Source organism: Papilio machaon, chromosome 15 (assembly GCF_912999745.1).
Source record: "Papilio machaon chromosome 15, ilPapMach1.1, whole genome shotgun sequence".
Lineage (NCBI taxonomy): Eukaryota > Metazoa > Arthropoda > Insecta > Lepidoptera > Papilionidae > Papilio > Papilio machaon.
Window position 1 is genome coordinate 489,504 of NC_060000.1, and position 19,647 is coordinate 509,150.

Genomic DNA, 19,647 nt, shown 5'->3' on the forward strand with positions numbered 1-19,647 from the left:
GGAGTTAAACAATAACCGTGTAGACATAACTATTATTTTTTTTTAATGTAAATTGCACATGACTGGAGCAGCTGTTGCGGAGTCTGAACAGTCTGACTACATTAGGCCTCTCTCACAACCCTTGCATTATGTTTATTATATTTAATTTTTACATATATATAATTAGTATATAACATTCGGCACACACACGACCACCAATAACCGATCTAAACGATTCTTCTTTGCATTTTTTTTTAATTTGTATATTTATTTTTAAAAATTATTTAACGATTGTCGCCGCGATTGTACTAGAGATATATACAGCATGATTCTTTACTCGACTATAGTTTATCGGTAATAAATAAATAAATATTTTATAATTATGAATTTTTAAAACTAGTAACAAAGCATTTCGTATGATAAATGATTTTTAGTTTTTTTTTTTATCCAATAATCTTGTAGAGTACAAATGAATTGAAAATATGTATTACTAAGTGCTAATAGTCGATAGTTTGCGAGTTCTCGTCATATAAGTTCCAATCATTTAACTGAATTAGCTAAGAATCGTAAAAATATTAATTTTTATACAGAATTTATAATAAAATATAACAAGATTACGATATATTACAGCTTTAGAAGCACGACGAGACAAAAGCGCAACATTTACCAAAAAGATTTCTTTAGTCAATGAAATATTGCAACTTTTTGAATAATTATTTAAAAATAGATCGTAATAAAAAATGTAAATTGATAGATTCGCAAATTCGACTTCAATTTTTCAATATTAAATAATACAGAAAGACGAGAAATTATGTCGTGTGGACTTTGTAGAGTTCGTTGTTGGGCAACTAGGAAATAAATCATAAACTTTGCGAATTAAAGTGCACATCTAAATACATAAACATTTTTCATCACTTCTGTCAAAAGAATAATTAAAATATAGCAACAATAAAGTACATATCTCTTGAAAAAACCATAGAAAAAACGTACTTAATGTGTCAACACAATGTTATTGTTAAAAAAAAAAACATGTTTCCGTTCAACATACGTCATCACAAAGATCGCAGTTCGGACTCCAGCTTCACAACGCGCTCCGGTATGTACCAGCAGCCGGCTAAAGTTGACCCTCCACCACACTGTATATGTAGGTCGGGCGCAGTTCAATCTCACTAGCTTATCTCACTTCAAACAGTCGCATGGGGTCGCGTGCGTGCGGCGTGGGCGCGGGCGGTGTGGGCGACGTGGACGTGGGCGTGGGCGTGGGCGCGGCTACGTGGCGTGCGGGTGCAGCTGCTCGCTGCGCAGGAAGTCTATCTGAGTGTAGAGGCGAGGCGGGACTGCGGCGGGCGCACGCCGGGGCTCCAGGTCGAGCGCGGCGTAGTGCAGCACTCCGCCGGGACTGCCCACCACTGGGCTCGCCTCACAATCTGCAAATACGTTTAGAAAAGCATTAGGCGCACGCACGCAATGATCCAAAACCTTTTACGTTCCGAAGTAGTCAAAATTTCCAGTATACATATGTAATGATATTTTATCGATCGAAGCATTAAAATCGAACAGAAAAGATGTAAACTAGAACCTACTTTTATTATCAGTCGTGTCCATCGCTTTCGATTTAATATCATCGTTGAGTTCTGGCGAGGGTGACTGCGCCAAGGTGACGTACTGCGAGGAGTCGGGGCTGCGTCGCCCGTCCTCAGATATCTCCCGCACCGTGGACAGGTGGTGCGAGTTCTGCGAGCTCTGCTGCGCCTGTGCGGCGTGGGGCGTGCTGTGGGGCGTGGCGTGGGGCGTGCTGTGGGGCGTGCTGTGGGGCGTGACGGGCTGCGGGGGCGTGTCCGGCGGCTCCGCTGCGGGCGCGGTGTGGGCGGGGCGGCCGCACGTCATCTCGACGTAGCCGTCGGGTATGGCGGCGGCGGTCGCGGGGGTCGCGCCGGGCGCGGGGGGCTCGCCGGGCTTCATCTCCACGTAACCGGAGTTGCGCGGCAACATGTCCACGTACTCGTCCGTATTCTTATTCGATTCGAAGAAGCCGATAGTGGGCGGAGTCCGAGGAACTATCACCTGGTGGAAATTGAATCATTCAAAATTAACTTGGGATTTAGCATTTTGTAATACCACAGTACAATACAATAATTGCTCAAGAAGAAGTAATATTTAAAAATGTCCGCTGTCTGACCTTGGGCGGGGGCGAGTTGTTGGAGAAGTCGAGCTCTAGGAAGTCGCCCTGGCTGGGGCGGGGCGCGGGGCGGCGGCGGGCGCCGGCGCTGTAGGCGCGCAGGCGGGCGGGCTCGGCGCGAGGTCCGCCGGGCCGGGAGCCCACGCTGTAGGCGCGCGCGGACCTCTCCTCGGCGATGTGCGACATGGCCGGCTCCAGCTGGTACTCGCTGCGGATGTCACACAGCTTTATTGGATCAACTCTTCTTATACCACATATGGATATCAAAATAACGAGCTCAATTATGAATCCAGTTGTATCTATATAGTTTAGTTGCGTACCTAAACCTGGGGTCTGTGGAAGGCGTGCCGGAGCAGACGGAGCCGCTGGAGAGCGAGGCGGTCGGGGGCGGCGGGGCGGCTCCGCAGGGCTCCGGCGGCGGCCCCATGGCCAGGTAGCCCTCGTCCACGGAGCCCGAGGAAGCCCCCAGTGAGGACGTGCGCGAGTGCTGCACGGAGGCGCCGCGCCGCGCTAGGCTACGTAACAATTATTATTGTAAAGATCGTGTACATTTCGATTGTTGACTCGGTGCAAAATGAGTAAGCAAATATTATGTCCATTAATGAAAGGTGACTTACTTGATAAAGTCTTTGGAGACGTCGACACAGTCTGGCTCCTCAGGTATGCGAGGAGTGCGGCACCACTCCACGCAGTCGATGTCGTCCCGCGAGGAGTCCAGCCCTGAGACACACAAACCACTCCCCATCGATATTAACTCACCACAATAAATATCCATACTATATTTTTATATACTCTTATAAAATCTTAACGATCAGATTCAAAACCTGCTAATGGTCCTTCGAGTCGTCTTAACATTTTATATACAGTTTATATACAAAAAAATATTGAAAAAATTTAAAGAAATGTATATTTTGTCAAATAGTAAATACATTAATATATTATTAAAGAATGTAATGTCTGACCGTCGTGCGGGTCGTGTCGCGGCTGCGGTCGCTCGCTCTCAAACGAGGAACACGCACGTGACGGCATACTGTCGCAGCGGTTACGCAGCGTACTCGCATCTGTCGACAAAACACACGCTATTATTTTCTATTTACAAAATGTCATTTCCACATTTATATTTTTTCCTTTGAAAATGTCTACTTTAAATGAGATATTGTATTTTAAATTATAAAAAAAATAAAATAAAAGGACATTTAATAACAAGTGGCAGTTAATGTTATTATTTAGTATAATACGACACTAGTTTTTAAAGCTGAGTAAGCATCTATGATTTAAAAGCAAAGTTGATTTGTTGAAAATGGCTCGCGACAAACAGCGTCAAATCACCAAAGCTGAAATGTTAAAGTAAAAAAAAAATGACCTCAAAACATTTCATTAAATAAGCGTTGATGATTTCCACTGTCGAAATACTCGAATATATTGTCGTCACTTACATTGTCTTTGAAAAATATTAGAAATATTTATGTTCGGGTGCTTCGTCAGTGAAAACTCACCAGTTGAATTAAAAAAGCACATATTACATATATTTAAGTATTTACATAGTAAGAAGCATTCCTATAATTAAATGACAAACAAGCAACATGCAGAAGATGCGAACTACATACAAAGCAGCAATTTAAAAGTTTATTTCTTTGAACAATTCCTGCCACTAAACCTGAATAACATCGTTATAGAAGTTGGCAGATAAGTTCTCTATTACAAAATTTAAAACAATACAAAAGAACCACTTTTACAGATAAATCATGAAGAATTTACATTCGTATTCAACAAAATGCTTTTGGAATTTCCGCCACTTCAGCGAAGAACAGAATATCAGTTTAAACCAATTATTTACAGACTTTCAAACTACACAAGCAGCGTCTACTGTAAAGTATGTGCAAATAAGAGAAAATTTTATTTTAAAAGACATTTTAGTAAATACATCAAATTATATAAAGCTGATATAAGCGATGCACAAGTGTCGATCACTACAGCACAATTTACAGAGCAGAGATACGTTTAAGTCAAATCTATCTGCCAACAGTAGAGGGCGTGGCGCGCTGGGGGCGGGGCGTGTCGGGGCGTGGCGCGCTGGGGGCGGGGCGTGTCGGGGCGGGGCGGGGCGCGGCGGTCATACGTACTCTTGCCGGGGCCGGGCTGCGTTTTCCAAGTCCTGGTCCCCGTGCTGGCCCTGCGACAGAACTGTTTCTTCGGCGTGAACGAATCCGTGCCGTTGACGGTCTTGCAGGAGGAGTGTATCGCCTTGTCGACGATGGCGCGGGAGACCTCGTCGCCGGTGAGGGGCGCCGAGTACGTCCGGCCGTGCCCTATCCGGCCCGGCTCTTGGAATAGCGGATACCCGGTGGGGAGGGACTCGGTCCTATGGTGCTTTAGCAGCCGGCCCGGGTTGTCGGGCCTGTCGATTAGTGGGTTATTCGCCAGCTGATTGTCGGCTGCGGAAGACATGAGAAGCGACACGTAAACACATGGCACCAAGCGAAACCCGGTGCGGTGCGAGTTAGGTGACACTGGACGATGGTGCCTTGCTACAAGACAAATAGAGGCTGCACAACAGAGCTATACCATACACGTTCTTGCAGGCGCTAGCCAAATAAGATACAAATCCACATCGCGAATTATTAAACCAAGAAGTAATTAACGTTCATACTGTATACAAAAAAACACCATCGTCCATAATGTAGTTACTGTTTTAGTGTAGATGTGACAAGGCGTTGTCACACCTGCGGGTTACTCGAGTGCTGCGATGTACATGACACGATCTCATCGGAGACACTGACACGTTCAATATGAACACACCATCACCAACGTGCATGCAAAATGTATTCATACTTTGCTATTTAATCTTTACATATTTAAATTTGTAATAATAAATAAAGTGGCTTATTGTAGAAGTTAGGTTTAATTCGTCCTGACAAGTAGTGAAAATACTCTCACATCTCAAATAATGAGACGTAAAAACAGAATTAAAAATCAATAAAAAATTCTATAAGGTAATTATCCAACTACAAATTCAATACTTTCTTTCATGTAATATGTATTTTTTGGATTATTAATTTGGGTAAATAAATGAAAAACATAATACGCCTTGTAACAATTTTGTATTTCTGGTCCTTTGAGCAGGATAATGTAGGTTAAGATGTTAATGTTTAGTAAAAAGCGTTATGTTACAAACAAATCATCCATTCGAATACCTTTACACCCTAAAATGCAAAGTACAGTCAGCTACATAAATAAGTATCTATTTACAAGGCTTCAGAAACTTGTATACGCTTTCGGTTTCAAAAATAAATATGCACGTATTCCGTCCGTTAAACTTGTGACCATTAATACCATGTTATTGACGAATAAGTGCATATTTTTGAAACAGAAATCCTATACAATTTTCTAAAGTTGTTATACATTTATGCAGCTGACTGTCCCCTCAATGTTTACGAGAAAAGCTACATTTTTGAAAGCAAACTTCGAAGGGCGAAGTAAACGTCACATAGTCGGATTATAATCAGCTTTTTTTCTTTTGCGATTTTTTTTAATAGGTTTTATAGATAACGTGTATGGTATACACGTTGCGGAGTTCACTTTGAAGTTCAAGCTAAATAAAATATTGATTTAGTTTGTCAATATTGAACCATTGTTAGATCCAGTCAGATTAATAATCAAGGTTCATAAAAGGTTACCTTGCTTAATGACATTGTGTAAGGGTGATAACAAATGATCAAAACCTGCTCAATGGCATAATGAAAAATAAAAGATGAGAAAGGGATGTTTGAGTGAATGTTGTCTACAACATACTATTACGAGGATAATAAGGTTAATGCTTAGGAGAAATTTTATTTATCATCCAGGCAAGTTAATTCAGTTTTCACACTATATCTAAGAAGAACGTTAGTGCCAGAAGACATTAAAATAGCCTTAACCGACAAGTAGAAATTATTGCGTAAAGGATGAGCAACACGCGGCTCGTTAAACATGTTTATGCTAAGCATTTCTAACATTTATATTTTATCGACTTTCTCCATCCAATAAAATAATACAATATTAATTATAGAAAATGGTATTACATACTAAGCGAAATTTATTTTTGTGGTTTTAATACTGATGTACTTTGACTTAGTGCAATGCTAAAATGCTATAATTAATAAGAGTTAAAAAAATAATAATTGGCAAATTGGTTAAAAATGTTGCTCACCCCTGGTGTAAAGCATGAGATGTCAAGGGATTCCAAAAGGGAGTTCGTATGATGAATATGCGAATATTTTTCTAGTAAAAAATTATACATTAGACGACGTATATAACAGACAAAGTCTAAATAAATGAGCCTCTCCTAAATTACATCACATAGAAGTAAACATTCAAACACATACATATCCATACACAAATCATGCGCACTCATACAAGAATTCACATATAAACAACGTAATATTAAGTACACCATGCTTAAAGAAGTGTTATTTTTACACGAAATGCGAGATGACATATTCGAATAAGCGTCAAAGGCCATCTCCCAGCACTTGATGTGATTGCAAAGCTATGATCAAGGAATGGGGGACGGCAGAGTCCCAATTGAAGAGCTTTCATGATATCGTACCATTTGTCGTCAAAGGCGCGAGTGCTGCGGCCGAGTCGTCTATGGAGTAGGTGTTGGAACACACGCACTGTCTTATACACGAGCCAACGCACAGGCCCTTTTCTGTAATACATTCACCCCTTGTATCTCACATACACATACCCATACCACGAAAACAGTTACATCTATTAAAATATAATAGATATAACTCTTTTCATAAATCCGATATACACTCAGATATTATTAGATTTTTTTTTAATTTTGTAGTGTATATCCCTGTATATTTTAAGCTTTTTTCGGTATTTTAGTTATTAAAATGCAAAGGTGACAGTGGAGTAACAAATCCGCAACCAATTACCACAACTAATCTACAAAGAAAACAAATCTAATCTACTATTAACAATTGCAACAAATAAACACATTAACATTACTTTTTTCAAATATATATATATTAAAATTGCTTTCACTGTCCGTTTATTTGTTACAAAAGCGTTAAAAATGTCGTTAGTAAAATCTAATAAAACAGTCATTCAAATATTTTAACTCTGATATATGAATGGCTGTAATTTTACGGATATAGATCGCAAAAAAAGCAAATTAGCACAAAACTGTTTTTTTATTAACATACTACTACAACTACTTGTAAGCGTGTTTGCGAGCTATATGCCAACTACTATGCTCTTGCACTAACTACTTGTTGCAATGTATGTATGTATGGGTTTAGGGTTGCCAGGTCGCTAAACCTACTAGCCGAAAGACCAGCCAGTCTGGCCGAACTTTTGGGCAGAAAGGTTGGACACCGTACATTATTTAGAATTTTGTCTCAGTATTAATAGGTGCACTCTCGTTTGGGAAATGTAAAAAGCCTAACAAAAGCCGGACAACCGTTTATTTTGGCCGGACACACAATCAAAAAGCCTACCTATGTCCAGCTTTATCTGGACGCCTGGCAACGCTATATGGGTTAGACATGGGTCACGTTATAAGTACAACGATAACTGAAGTCTGTTTATTGTGCAATGGAACTGCGCACAAAGATGTACTTCTTATTAGTTATCAATACATTGAATAACATTTGTGTGTGTATGTAATATCAAAAATTGTTATATTCGCTTCAGTTATAAAGAAAAATCGATATTTAAATTGTTTTGTCTGTCTGTACGCTCCGCTAACGAAGTCGCGGACGACCTCTAGTATGTGAATAAGAAATTAACAAAATAATTAAGATGATAGCAACGTATTAAGGATGAAACTTGCATTCCTTTTACTATTATAATTAAAAATATAAATTCAACTTTTTTTTAACTTACTACTTGGTCGATTTGTATTTGAAGTATATTTTCGTTTGCACTCAAATCATAAATCAATAAAATCCAACCCTAAACAATTCAACGAAATCAATTAAGTAACTAAGCACAGTTGTTTGCCGATTAGTCTTAAAATTTACTAATGTAACTTTCCTTTTATAAAAATCTAACTAACTGAATTATATTAAATTAGTTAGTTATTATCTAATATTATAAATGCGAATATTTAAATGTTTGTTTGTTTGAAAATATCTACGAAACAGCTCAACAGATCTTGAAATTTGACACAGATGTAGAACAAAGTCTGGATAAACACATATACATACTTATGACTTTTTTTTTAATTCCGCGCGGATGGAGTCGCGGGCGACAGTTAGTTGATTAATAAATATGTGTTACAATTAGGCCTATTGCATAATTTTAAAACAGCTTACAAACATCTGCGTAAACAAACAAAACTGAGCAAGTTTTATGCATTTATGCATAAAATATGTATGAAAAAAATATTTTGACTTCATTTTTCGTAACACAATATTGTAATAGTCCGCGTCATGTATTAATTATTTGCAAAATAATAAATATTTTTACAATAAAATTAAAGTAAGTTTGTATTAAAGTTAATGTACACATATATATTATTTGTCAACCGTACTCAGAGTAGTTAAGTGGCTACTAAAACAGTCCCTTGTTTCAGATTCTACACTAAGGAACGCTTTAGCCACCATTAAACTACTGAGTGCGGTAAAATTATAACATAATGAATGGATCTAAAGATGGATAACATGATAAACGGATAACATGGTAAATGGATAACATGACAAATGGATAGCAATAGTGTTACCATTGTAGAGTCCGGCGCGCCCCCTGCCGTCGGAGTACGTCTGGCGGCGCGCGGGCAGGGGGTTGGTGCCCTCCAGCAGAGAATTCTTGCTCAGGATTATGTGATCCTTCTCGTTCTCTGTCTCCTTCGCACAGTTCCTCATCGCGCTGAAACATTTTCATTGTTTAACATTACATTATGAAATTACTGCTTTATTAAAAAAACTAGCTGGTTACCCACGACTTTGTCCGCGCATTAAAAGTTTCGCTTCAAAAGTTTCTGAGCTTATTCCATGCAAACTAACAATCAAATCTCTTTTTTTAAATATTTATATAGTGTTGTATATGTAAGCGTATAATCTGTGCGCGGCTGCTGCGTCTGCCGTCAGTTTGACAATGACGTCAATAAACCAGTCTGCACTAAGCTAGCGGTCGTATCATTACTCCCTATATCTAACATATAGATTACATTAAGCATCCAGACAATTTACTTTGTCTTATACAACTTCTATTTGTCTTTGTTTCAGCTGTAAGTTATCTAACATAGAACAAAATTACACTAATTGCTAACAAGTTTATCCCTTTCAGTATTAAAGTAACATGTGGTAAGTAAGCGACTCTCACTGGTATATCGTAGAGTGCATGCTCTGCGCTATGTTAGAGTCCTCCGAATGCATCCATAGCTCGCCGGCTCCTGTCGCAGTCTGCCGCCCCACTTCCATGTAGAAGAAGCACTCAGAATCCCCGCATCTATACACACCATACAATTACATATATACGTCGCTTACTGCAACACTCAGTGATCACTTAGGGTACATTTGTCACGCTAAATCTACATTGATGGCCACTTTACGACTTTCAGTGCGACAGTTATTGCAGTACGCATTAAGATGACGGTCTATAGACTATATCAATATAAACTAGATTATGGTCTGTTCCAAACCAGAAGTTATGAGAGTAATCATCAGAAGAAATAAAATCAGGTACACATTGAATTTATTTGATTTTTACATATTTTAATGCGATGGAGTTCATATATCAATTTATTTGCGTACTCCAATTGCCAATAATTGTTGGATAATCAAGATTTATATAGGAATATGTGAATACCTTCTGATGTTCTTGAGGGAGTACTCAACTCGCTCTGGTATGCCGAGGTCGCTGATAATGTTATTGTGACTCTTTATCTTGACGAGGGTGAGAGTCTTGTCTGTGAGGCAAAGGTTGTACAGCCCCTGGATGCTCTTCGAAGCACCCAAGCCCTTCTTCTGCACGTTCACTTGCCACACGTGTTCTAAAACGTTACATTACAAAATTATTGTATAAAAATACATTCGTAATTTTGAATACAAAACAATCTAAACGGAAAAGAAATTCACTCGAAAATTAATGCAATGATCATGGTGTTTTCATGTTTGTCAAATTATTTGAAGATACAAGCTTGTACACAAATAAATATGTGACATCTTACTAATATTATAAATGCGAATGGATGGATGGATGTTGTTGAAGGTATCTCCAGAACGGCTAAACGGATCTTGATGAAATTTGGCACAGATGTAGAACATAGTCTGGAAGAACACATAGGCTACTTATTACGTTTTTTTAATTCCGCACAGACGGAGTCGCGGGCGACAACTAGTTATTTATAAGTATGATTATATTATATCTAACAGTATACTAATATTATATATATAAATCACTAATTATTTAGTGTCAAAACATCAACGACTCGACAACACCAACACTGTCAATCGACTTGATTTATTTTAATCGTATTAACTGATGGATGCAGATAGCACAAGACCGATCATAGTGGCGATCTTTGGGGGAACCTATGCCCAGCAGTGGGATGGCTGAAAAGAAGAAGTGATGCTAAATACTAAAAATAGACAACATAGGAAATCAATAACATTACAGAGATGGAAATGAGAAAATAATATTCTAGTAAATAGAAATGCAAAATAAACAATTAATTTATCTATCATAATAGGTACAATCTACTTATCAACTTAAAATAATAAATGTTATTAATAACTAGCTTTTACCCGCGACTCTGTCCGCGCGGAATAAAAAAAAAAAAGAAAAGAAAACGGGGTAAAAATTATCCTATGTCCTATTCCTGGTTCTAAGCTACCTGCCCACCAATTTTCAGTCAAATCGATTCAGCCGTTCTTGAGTTATAAATGGTGTAACTAACACAACTTTCTTTTATATATATAGATGTAACATTAAAATCTGCCTACCCCTTTGGTGATAAGCGTAAGCTGTGTTGTCTGTAGTTTTTAATAATGAAATGTTTTACCGTTTAAATATTTAATAAGTAAAAGGCATCAAGCCATCAACATCCGTAACAGCATTATTAATGCTTTAAAAGTTTCTCAGAAATAAACAACGAGATAAGTTAAATGTAATTATAGCAAGATAAGAAAATGTAACTCGAGATCAAGGTAAATAAAAATAATCCTTACTTCATTTCAATCGAGACGATAAAAATAAAGTTCTTATGTGTCGAAGCACTTTGATTTTTTTGAACACAATTTGTAGAACAATTTATTTAGGAACTTAATAACATGTTGTACATATTTTGAACGTTAGCTAAGTTTAATGAAAATGGACCTTTAGCTTGTAAACTTCGTTACATAATATATATTAAGGACTAAACAAAAGTATATTGATTACGGACTTATACACATTTGCTGAATCATTTATTAAAAATTAGCTGTCGCCTGCGACTCCGTCGGCGCGGAATTAAAAAAGCTTATTACGTCGAATAGGTGTTCTTCTAGACTGTTCTAATCTGTGCCAAATTTCATTAAGATCTGTTGAGCCTTTCCGGAGATATCTTCAAACAAACATCCATCCATCTAAATATTCGCATTTATAATATTAGTAAGATATAAACAATAAAATAAGCTAAAAAAAATTCTCAGGGCCCCCCAATAAACTGTTTAACATAAACATGTACTGACAGGTCATTAAACCCGGCGGCCAAGTGAAAGTTCTCAGGTTCGAATGCGTATCAAGTTAATATTATTTTCATCAACATAACGAGAGCTGTTCATTTTGGATAACGCGTAATTAGCCTTTTAGGTCATTACAGTCTCGCACAAATTAAATCCGGCATCGAACCAGAGACTCAAACTATCACATATAAAACCTTGTGTATGAAGAATGGATTCTGAATGTGTTTTGTAAAATAATACATCTGTACTAATAAAATGTAAACACACATTTCTTTAGAAAGCAGAATCGTAGCAATCACGATATATTTTTGAATAATTATTTATTGTTACTAAAAAAAGCCCTGTACTTTTTACGTTTTAGGCTACATATTTTCAAGGAGTTGGTTTAATTAAGGGTGAGTGAATGGAGACATAAAAATATTCGAGAAAGGGATAAAAATTGCAAGCCAAGTAACAGCAAAGATGGATGGTTGTCATGGTAATGGTAAATTTCAGCCAATAGCAAAGGCCGTCATTTGAGCATTTGGATTTTTGACATTTGCAAAGTTTTTCTGTGCCGGACGGGAACATCTGGTTTATAAAATAACTAGCTGTCGCCCGCGACTCCGTCCGCGCGCAGTTAAAAAAAACTTTATTAAAGCTAAAATTTAAATAGAAAAATCGTTTGTATAGTTGCCAGATATCCGACAAAAATGCTTCACTCATGATTTCGATTTTTTAATTAGTTTGAATGAACGATTCTTATTTTCCACTTGTTTGAACTATACTAATAAGTAAACTCTAAGTACGTGAAACTATTTTGACGTAGTGTTGACGCATTACTGTAGTATAACATAACTCAGTGTGACGTGAAAAAAATAATTCTATGGAATTCCTGTGGCGTAGTTGTAAAATTGCGCAATCATTTTACGAACTCGCTTATCAACGTACTTAATCTGTTAACGTATCGAAAACAAAAAGCTACAATGTTAGTATGACGATATAAGTTTTTACCTACAGAGTTAAATAAATATTATGAACTAGCTGTCACTCGCGACTCTGTCCGCTTTGCATTAAAAACTAATCAAGTAGAGTATGTGTTCCTCCACACTATATGTACTACATCTGTACCAAATTTTATCAAGATCCGTTGACCCGGAGATACCTTCAAACATCCATCCATCTAAACATTCGCATTTATAATATTAGTAAGATTGTTTCTCTATCATACACCATAGATCTGGATTCAATAATTTATATCTGTTTTTTCAGACAGGGATGAAGATATGTTCTATATTTTTTAGATATTTTGGTCTCACAAATCGGCCAATGATCTGTGAAATTACCCATTCCAGTCCAGTAATGCGACATCAAGATGCTGTGTAATTTTTCAAAACACACGCAATCGTTGGTAAAGTTTAAATCAATTTTAAGCACTTAATATGTCGTATGTGTTATCTAGAGTATGTTGAGATCATGTTACAGCCTGAATTGAAATAAAAAAAATATATATTAGGTCTGTATATCAGTTCTACGTTGTTTTCCTGTTGCAAAATTACTTATAATTTGTTATTGTAAATATCAATATTTGCTTATCATTTGCCGTAGGTTAGCTGACCGAGCGCGGTATGAATCACTCGTTGACTATACGTACAATAATTCCTAACGTACTCTTATAATTTTATCTATGAAATATCTACAAGTTAAAGATAATATAAAATTTATTTTAAGGTTTTTAAAAGGATAAAAACAAAAGTTACTCAAAAACCCAACTGACAACGCCTATGTCAATGCGGACAAGGAAAGAAAAATTACAATATACTAGCTGTCGTCAGCGACTCCGTCCACGCGGAATTCTTAATAAGTAGCCTGTGTGTTCTTCCAGATTATGTTCTACACCTGTGCCAAATTTGATCAAAATCTGTTGAGTCGTTACGGAGATACCTTCTAACAAAAATCCATCCATCTCTTATATTTATAAATTAGTAATGAAATTCACCCTCAAAATTTGGTCTATACAATGACAATCACCACGAAAAACTTTACCTTTTTGATAGACTAGTACTTGGAAAATAATAGACACGACATGCTAGATATTAAATGTGATCATGTAGGTATCTTACATGTTCTATGGTAGCAAGACATCGCGTCGACTTTATTTTATTCCGACCAAGTATTGCGGTCACAGAGGACCGGCGGAACTGTTCGTTTGTCGTTGATGTTTATTTTTTTACATCGCTTCTGAGAACCGCCGATCCGCTCTCGACGTTTTCCTCGAACGCGGATAGTTAAATCGGCAAATAAAATCGTAATTAACAATTTGATTGCAACCGATAATGGTGTTTGTAATTATATTTCTCGTTACCAATAAAATGTACAGACAAGAATATCCATTTGGGTGATCTTAATCTAGGAAACTGCAGTATACTGATGATTGAATGAAATAATAATAGTGGTTTTCCGAGACTAAATTCCCCGTTTAAAACATATTGTAAACTCTGTCAGGGATGATGATATCTTTTATATACAGATATTGGTCTCAGAAACCAACGGTTAGTGATATAGTATAAATAAAATCAAAACTGTAACAAGAATGGAAAAGTCTAAATTCAGAGAATTTAAAGTAGATTTTGGAAAACATTCATAAATAAAATGATAAACTAGGAAATGGGTATACATTATTAAGAATACTTCGACTAAAGACTTTATTATTTAAAACCAGCCTGGTATTATGCATATTCAAAAATAGAACCGATCATCAGGTGATCCAGTTGGTCGTTTGCCTATTCTATAAAAAAACAACAAATAAAAAAAACCGTCGTCAAAGACTAAGCAGAGAAAAAAACGAGTCTAGCACTCATCGTCCACGTGGTGGCGATTTGTTATTGAGCGATGACCTCGGCCGTGCCCGCCGGGGCCTCCGCAAAAAGCGAGCAGACACGGCCGCCCTACGCCGCCGCTACGCCGCACCACACCGCACCGCGCGTCATTCATTACAATGAGCGCTTCTCTATAACAAATTACTCTAACGATTATTTTATGGAACCGTAAGATATCCATACGGCCAAGGGTGTTGTCTATTTATTACTCACTATAAAAGTTAGTTAGCGAATATTATTAATTTGGAAATTGACACAAGTTGAACATACAACTTCCCGTATTTTTATTCATCATTATTAAACTTCCGTTTTTTGTACATCGCATTTCAGTAAACTAAAACGTAGAAATTGTAAAATTAAGGTCGGACAAAAATATTTAGAAAAGTTCATAAAACTTCAAATATCAGACTATTTTAACAACGCATATCTTAGTAGCCCACGTTGTCTTTCCGCGAGGGAGACGAATTCAATCCCCGACGAGGGCCTCCGTGACTAAATGCTTGTTTTATTTGTAGACATAGGTTTTCTATTAAGAAAACTCAATGAAGCTCCAAATTATTAACAGGATGAGTCATGAGAAGGACCAATCTACACTAAAGCGAATGCAATAACATAAAATGAATCTTTATTTTTGTTCGTGACATTTATAGTAAGTGAAAAAAATTTGCAACAAAACCTTACAAGTATGTGGATACGCACATATAACGGTTTGGTTAAGACGTTAGTTGACTTGACATTTCAAGAAGTACTAAATTTTTATACTTTATACGATTTAAGAAAAATATTTAAGTGAAAGCTTCCCATAAATATCAACAAGTTGAATGGTCGCTGATGCGTTGCCCACAAAGCATGACATGAAACCACATAAAATCCATGTGACATCGAGGGCAAGCGAACAATCCCGTACACATTGTGCACGACGAACATGCCCTACGCGCAGCGCATAGCACGTCACAGCCGGTAGGCGCGCGCTGTTTGCTCTAGTGTCATTACCACGGCCCCATGAGGTCGATACACCGGCAGCCTTGAGCCTCCCCCCTAGTCGTTTCCACGATAACTTTTCCGCTAGCATCCGCTGCGTGCGCGTTGCGTCACGCGATACGTCATACGCGCGTCAGCACAACGTGGACACACACGCGCCGACGATCCCTCCAACCTCTTCAAATAAAACATAAGCACCTACGAAATTTTATCAATCAAAGATTGAAGGCAGTTCAGCTTCAACTTGGTGTTAAAAATTACAACAAAAATTACAAATTATAAAATTTATAGTTGATTTAAATCAAACTATAGACATGTCTTAGTAGGAACTTTTTTGTATAGACCTATTAAAAAGAAATGAACATTGTTTAAATACTGTAAACCACAGCATATGTATTCCAATGTCAAACAAATGGCTAATTAAGGAAATTATTCACCATTACATTGTAAATAACGAAAAGTAGTGGAAGGGATGAATTACGCTTCACTAAAGAAAGACAATGAAGAATGGATACAAGAAGATTCTTCTTATTGTTATTTATAAAAATATCCATTTATAGCAGGAAGTTAAACAAAAGCAAAAAAAACAATTGAAAAACATTGGCATTTAAGTTCAATGTTGAATGCAAAATGAGGTGTTTTGATAACATCCTTTCCTGTATACAATAATTGCAAAATATCAAATATTTATAAAATGAACTTGAATGTATTGACTTAGAGTTGATATTGCAATGAACATGACACAAGAAAACATAAATTCTTCATTGACTATTAATAATTAAAAGTTATTTATTCTCATACTTACAACAGCTGTAGGCAAGCTTTTGCTTTTTTCCTTACAAAAAAATAACTTCACATTTAAAGGTTTCTTTGGCAATATGTATATGATTTTTAACTTTTTTTTGTTTTTAAAGATATATAGTGATATTCATTTAGTGATCGCAACCTTTTTTAGTGTGTTTTTTGACATAAAAGTAAATTTTTATTTGTATATGAATGTTTGTACTAGACTTTAAAACAGCTATTTTAGTAATTTTTGTTATTAAAAATTACTCCAAGATAAATGGAGGAATCAATCAGCTATACCGTTCGTACTGTGAGACTATTAACCTAAAACCAAATTTAAAAAAAAATTAAACTGTAAAATACCTTTTGGTACATATGCATATTCTTGGTAGATAAAATTTAATTATAATATAACTTTATCATTTAAAGTTCTTGTAGCTTTTGAGTTTTAAAAAGGACAAGACTTATTACTTCATCTTCTTTAGACATATTTATACTAGTTAATTTAACGATCTTTAAATTAGTTAGAACAAAAATTAGTCTGTATTTCCCTTGGTCATCATATTACAAGTGAATGCCAACAATTTTGCCAACTCTTATTCTGATGTGTTTTTTTTTGTCAGAAGAAGGCTCTCATTGAATTAAAAAAAAATAGGGAATGCAGAACATTTGAATTCAATATTCATAGTTGTCTGATGTCTATTCGGTCAACTAGTAAAATAATAAAAACATACAAAAAAGAAGTTTCTGGATTTAATAACAAATTTATCTGATGTGTCATTTCTTTAAATATGAATCAAAGATTAAATCTTAATGGAACTGTTGTCAAAAGCTGAATACTGAACTACCCATATTGAAAATAACCTCTCAAATGTAATCACAATACAGTAAAAACGGCTTTGACTCCAGCTTCTTTTTTAACATGAAAAATGTATTGTAAGAGCATTTTATAAATTTATTTCATTACATACATTTTATATTGTATGTATTATTGTGTTTCTTTTATAAACAAATAAAATTACATTTCAATAATGGTATCTTTTCTTAAAAAATATAATAAATTGTTTAATTTAGATGCATCATTTACATTTTATTTAAAACATTCAGAACATTAATGGTTATAAAGCCTGCGGAATAAATATAACCTCTTAACCATGACTTTTCATTTCCTAATTGGACAATAAAAACAATTGTCATTCTTTGTGGAAAATTAAAAATAACAATGTGATTTTTGTATAGGTATTTAGGTAACAGAATTAATCATACTAAACTTTATCGTAATACACTTTCTGAATTATGTATATTTGTAATTTCAATAAGAAAAATATATTTAAGAGTAGCGATATTTAGTTAAGATTAATGACTTAATATAAAATGTTAGTGTAAGTAAATAATAAAATTGTTATTTACCACTTTTAAGCTTAATTAGTCTCAACACATCAAATAAATTGTATATAAAATAGATTGTTATAAATCTTGTCACTTCTAACCTACTAACTTGTGACATAAAAATGCAATACCATCATATTTACAAATGTAAACAAAACTTAAAATAAAGTCTAACATTAAGTAAATAAAAATATTTTTTTGATTGCAGAATTTATGACTGGTCATCAAAAATAGCAACACCAATGTTAGCAAACATAAATATTCATAAACATAAGTTATTGCATCACTAAAATGTAATAATAACATGTTGTTTACTTACGTATGGGGTGCAGCAGCTCGTCGCTGGCGTCGTCCGAGTGGTGCAGCTTCAGGATGGCCGTCAACCACGCGTGTAGCTCTTGCTCGTTCTCCGCCACTATACATAGCTGCTCCTCCCGCGTGAACAAGGCGATCACATGCTTCTGCTTCAGATCCAGTCTCCTCGTTATGTTGTAGCAACTCTTCAGCGGCAGGAACCTGCGCGGAGCGGCCCCCGCGCGGAATTTTTTCTCCGACTCGTAGTACTCCAGGCGTGCCGGACACTCGTTGGTTTCGGCGCGCAAAACGAAGTACTTTTTCTTCATGGTCTTCAATTTTCGGAGGTGGCCCTGGCGCACTATGGCGCCGCCCGATATCGCAGCCATGTCAGCGTGCCAGCATCCCAGCCCCTAGCCCGCAGACACACGACGAGCGCTTAACCTTGAAGTTGTTTACGTGACGAAAGTTACACGGAATTCTAGTCCTAACCGTCGAAGCGACTAAAAATACGTACTATCTCTTTTCAATAGCGCGTAAATAGTAATGCGCTCGGTAATTAATCGAATGGCGTAGCAAATTTGCGTCCGGCGTAGTCCGTCGGGCGCCATATGACCGCTAACACTTTAACTCTCTGCCGCGCCACTACGATTCCCGTACGAGATAACAACACTTGCGTCGCGTTGGAAATATCAAGATATATCAACAACAAAACACTTTTCAATCCATAATTCGGTACGCTCGCTGATACACTCGGTCATTCACAGACACTTAAGTTTAGAAAGAGATAAAATCATTCATAGTAAACGTAATCTGCACGCCCTTCCGTAGGAACTAGGAACGCAGGGCATGGGAATCACGCCGTCGTCATGCCAGTGCAATCTCAAAACAACATATTTTTTGCCTTATATCGCCAAGAAACGATGGTGCAAATAGCAAAATTTGCAAGAATCAAATTACACGACTACTACGTTTGTATGTTGTGCACTTGATTTATAAAAACTCATGTATTTGCGCGTCGTTTTTTATTGGTTCCTCGCTATTGCGTGTCATTTATTCGAACGACGATTACGAGAAAATAGTACTATAGCAGAGTTCGGATTCACGTACACAAAAACATTACTTTATCAAATGTCAGTCAGTTGCTAGTGATAAATAGATGAAAGTTTTATATGTAAGTAAAAACTGTAAAATAACATTTTATTAAAATAACACTACTTTATCTATTTTCTTTAAACGTATTATAATAGTAATACTTTGATGAACTACTATATAGTAATAATCACCAAAAGTATTTTATAATCAGAAAGAACTATGTTGCAAGTGTACAACCATAATGCTTTACTATTTATTGAAGGCAGATATCTTCATTTTAACTTAATTTTACCTTGAGATTTCGTATAAAAGTTACTTTTTAACTTTACAAGTATTCGAACGGAAAGTTAATATTTTCAAACACTGACCTCTATAGGTATGGATAGGTTGCTGCTTGGAAATAACAGCTTCGTTCATACTTAAAAGC

At 36.4% G+C, this 19,647-nt stretch overlaps 1 protein-coding gene across 1 annotated transcript; it reads right to left on the reverse strand.

The window, feature by feature from the left end:
- Positions 1–712: 712 nt before the first annotated feature.
- Positions 713–19,225, reverse strand: LOC106718294. Its single transcript, XM_045681352.1, has 12 exons — positions 18,151–19,225; positions 9,962–10,145; positions 9,476–9,601; positions 8,874–9,019; positions 6,747–6,848; positions 4,282–4,593; positions 3,121–3,219; positions 2,776–2,878; positions 2,479–2,673; positions 2,159–2,366; positions 1,563–2,043; positions 713–1,406 (listed from the first exon to the last, which is right to left on the reverse strand). Exons 1-12 carry the CDS (start codon positions 18,512–18,514, stop codon positions 1,249–1,251), a joined length of 2,478 nt encoding a protein of 825 aa, XP_045537308.1. The 5' UTR covers positions 18,515–19,225; the 3' UTR covers positions 713–1,248.
- Positions 19,226–19,647: the final 422 nt, after the last annotated feature.

Bases quoted from the DNA above. Each gene is read 5' to 3' on its own strand.
- LOC106718294 (XM_045681352.1), bottom strand. From the start codon at position 18,514: ATGGCTGCGATATCGGGCGGCGCCATAGTGCGCCAGGGCCACCTCCGA. The intron at 9,602-9,961 runs GTATTCACATAT...TGGTGTGTATAG, and splicing joins TCCCTCAAGAACATCAGAAG to ATGCGGGGATTCTGAGTGCT. The intron at 2,367-2,478 runs GTACGCAACTAA...TGACATCCGCAG, and splicing joins TCCACAGACCCCAGGTTTAG to CGAGTACCAGCTGGAGCCGG.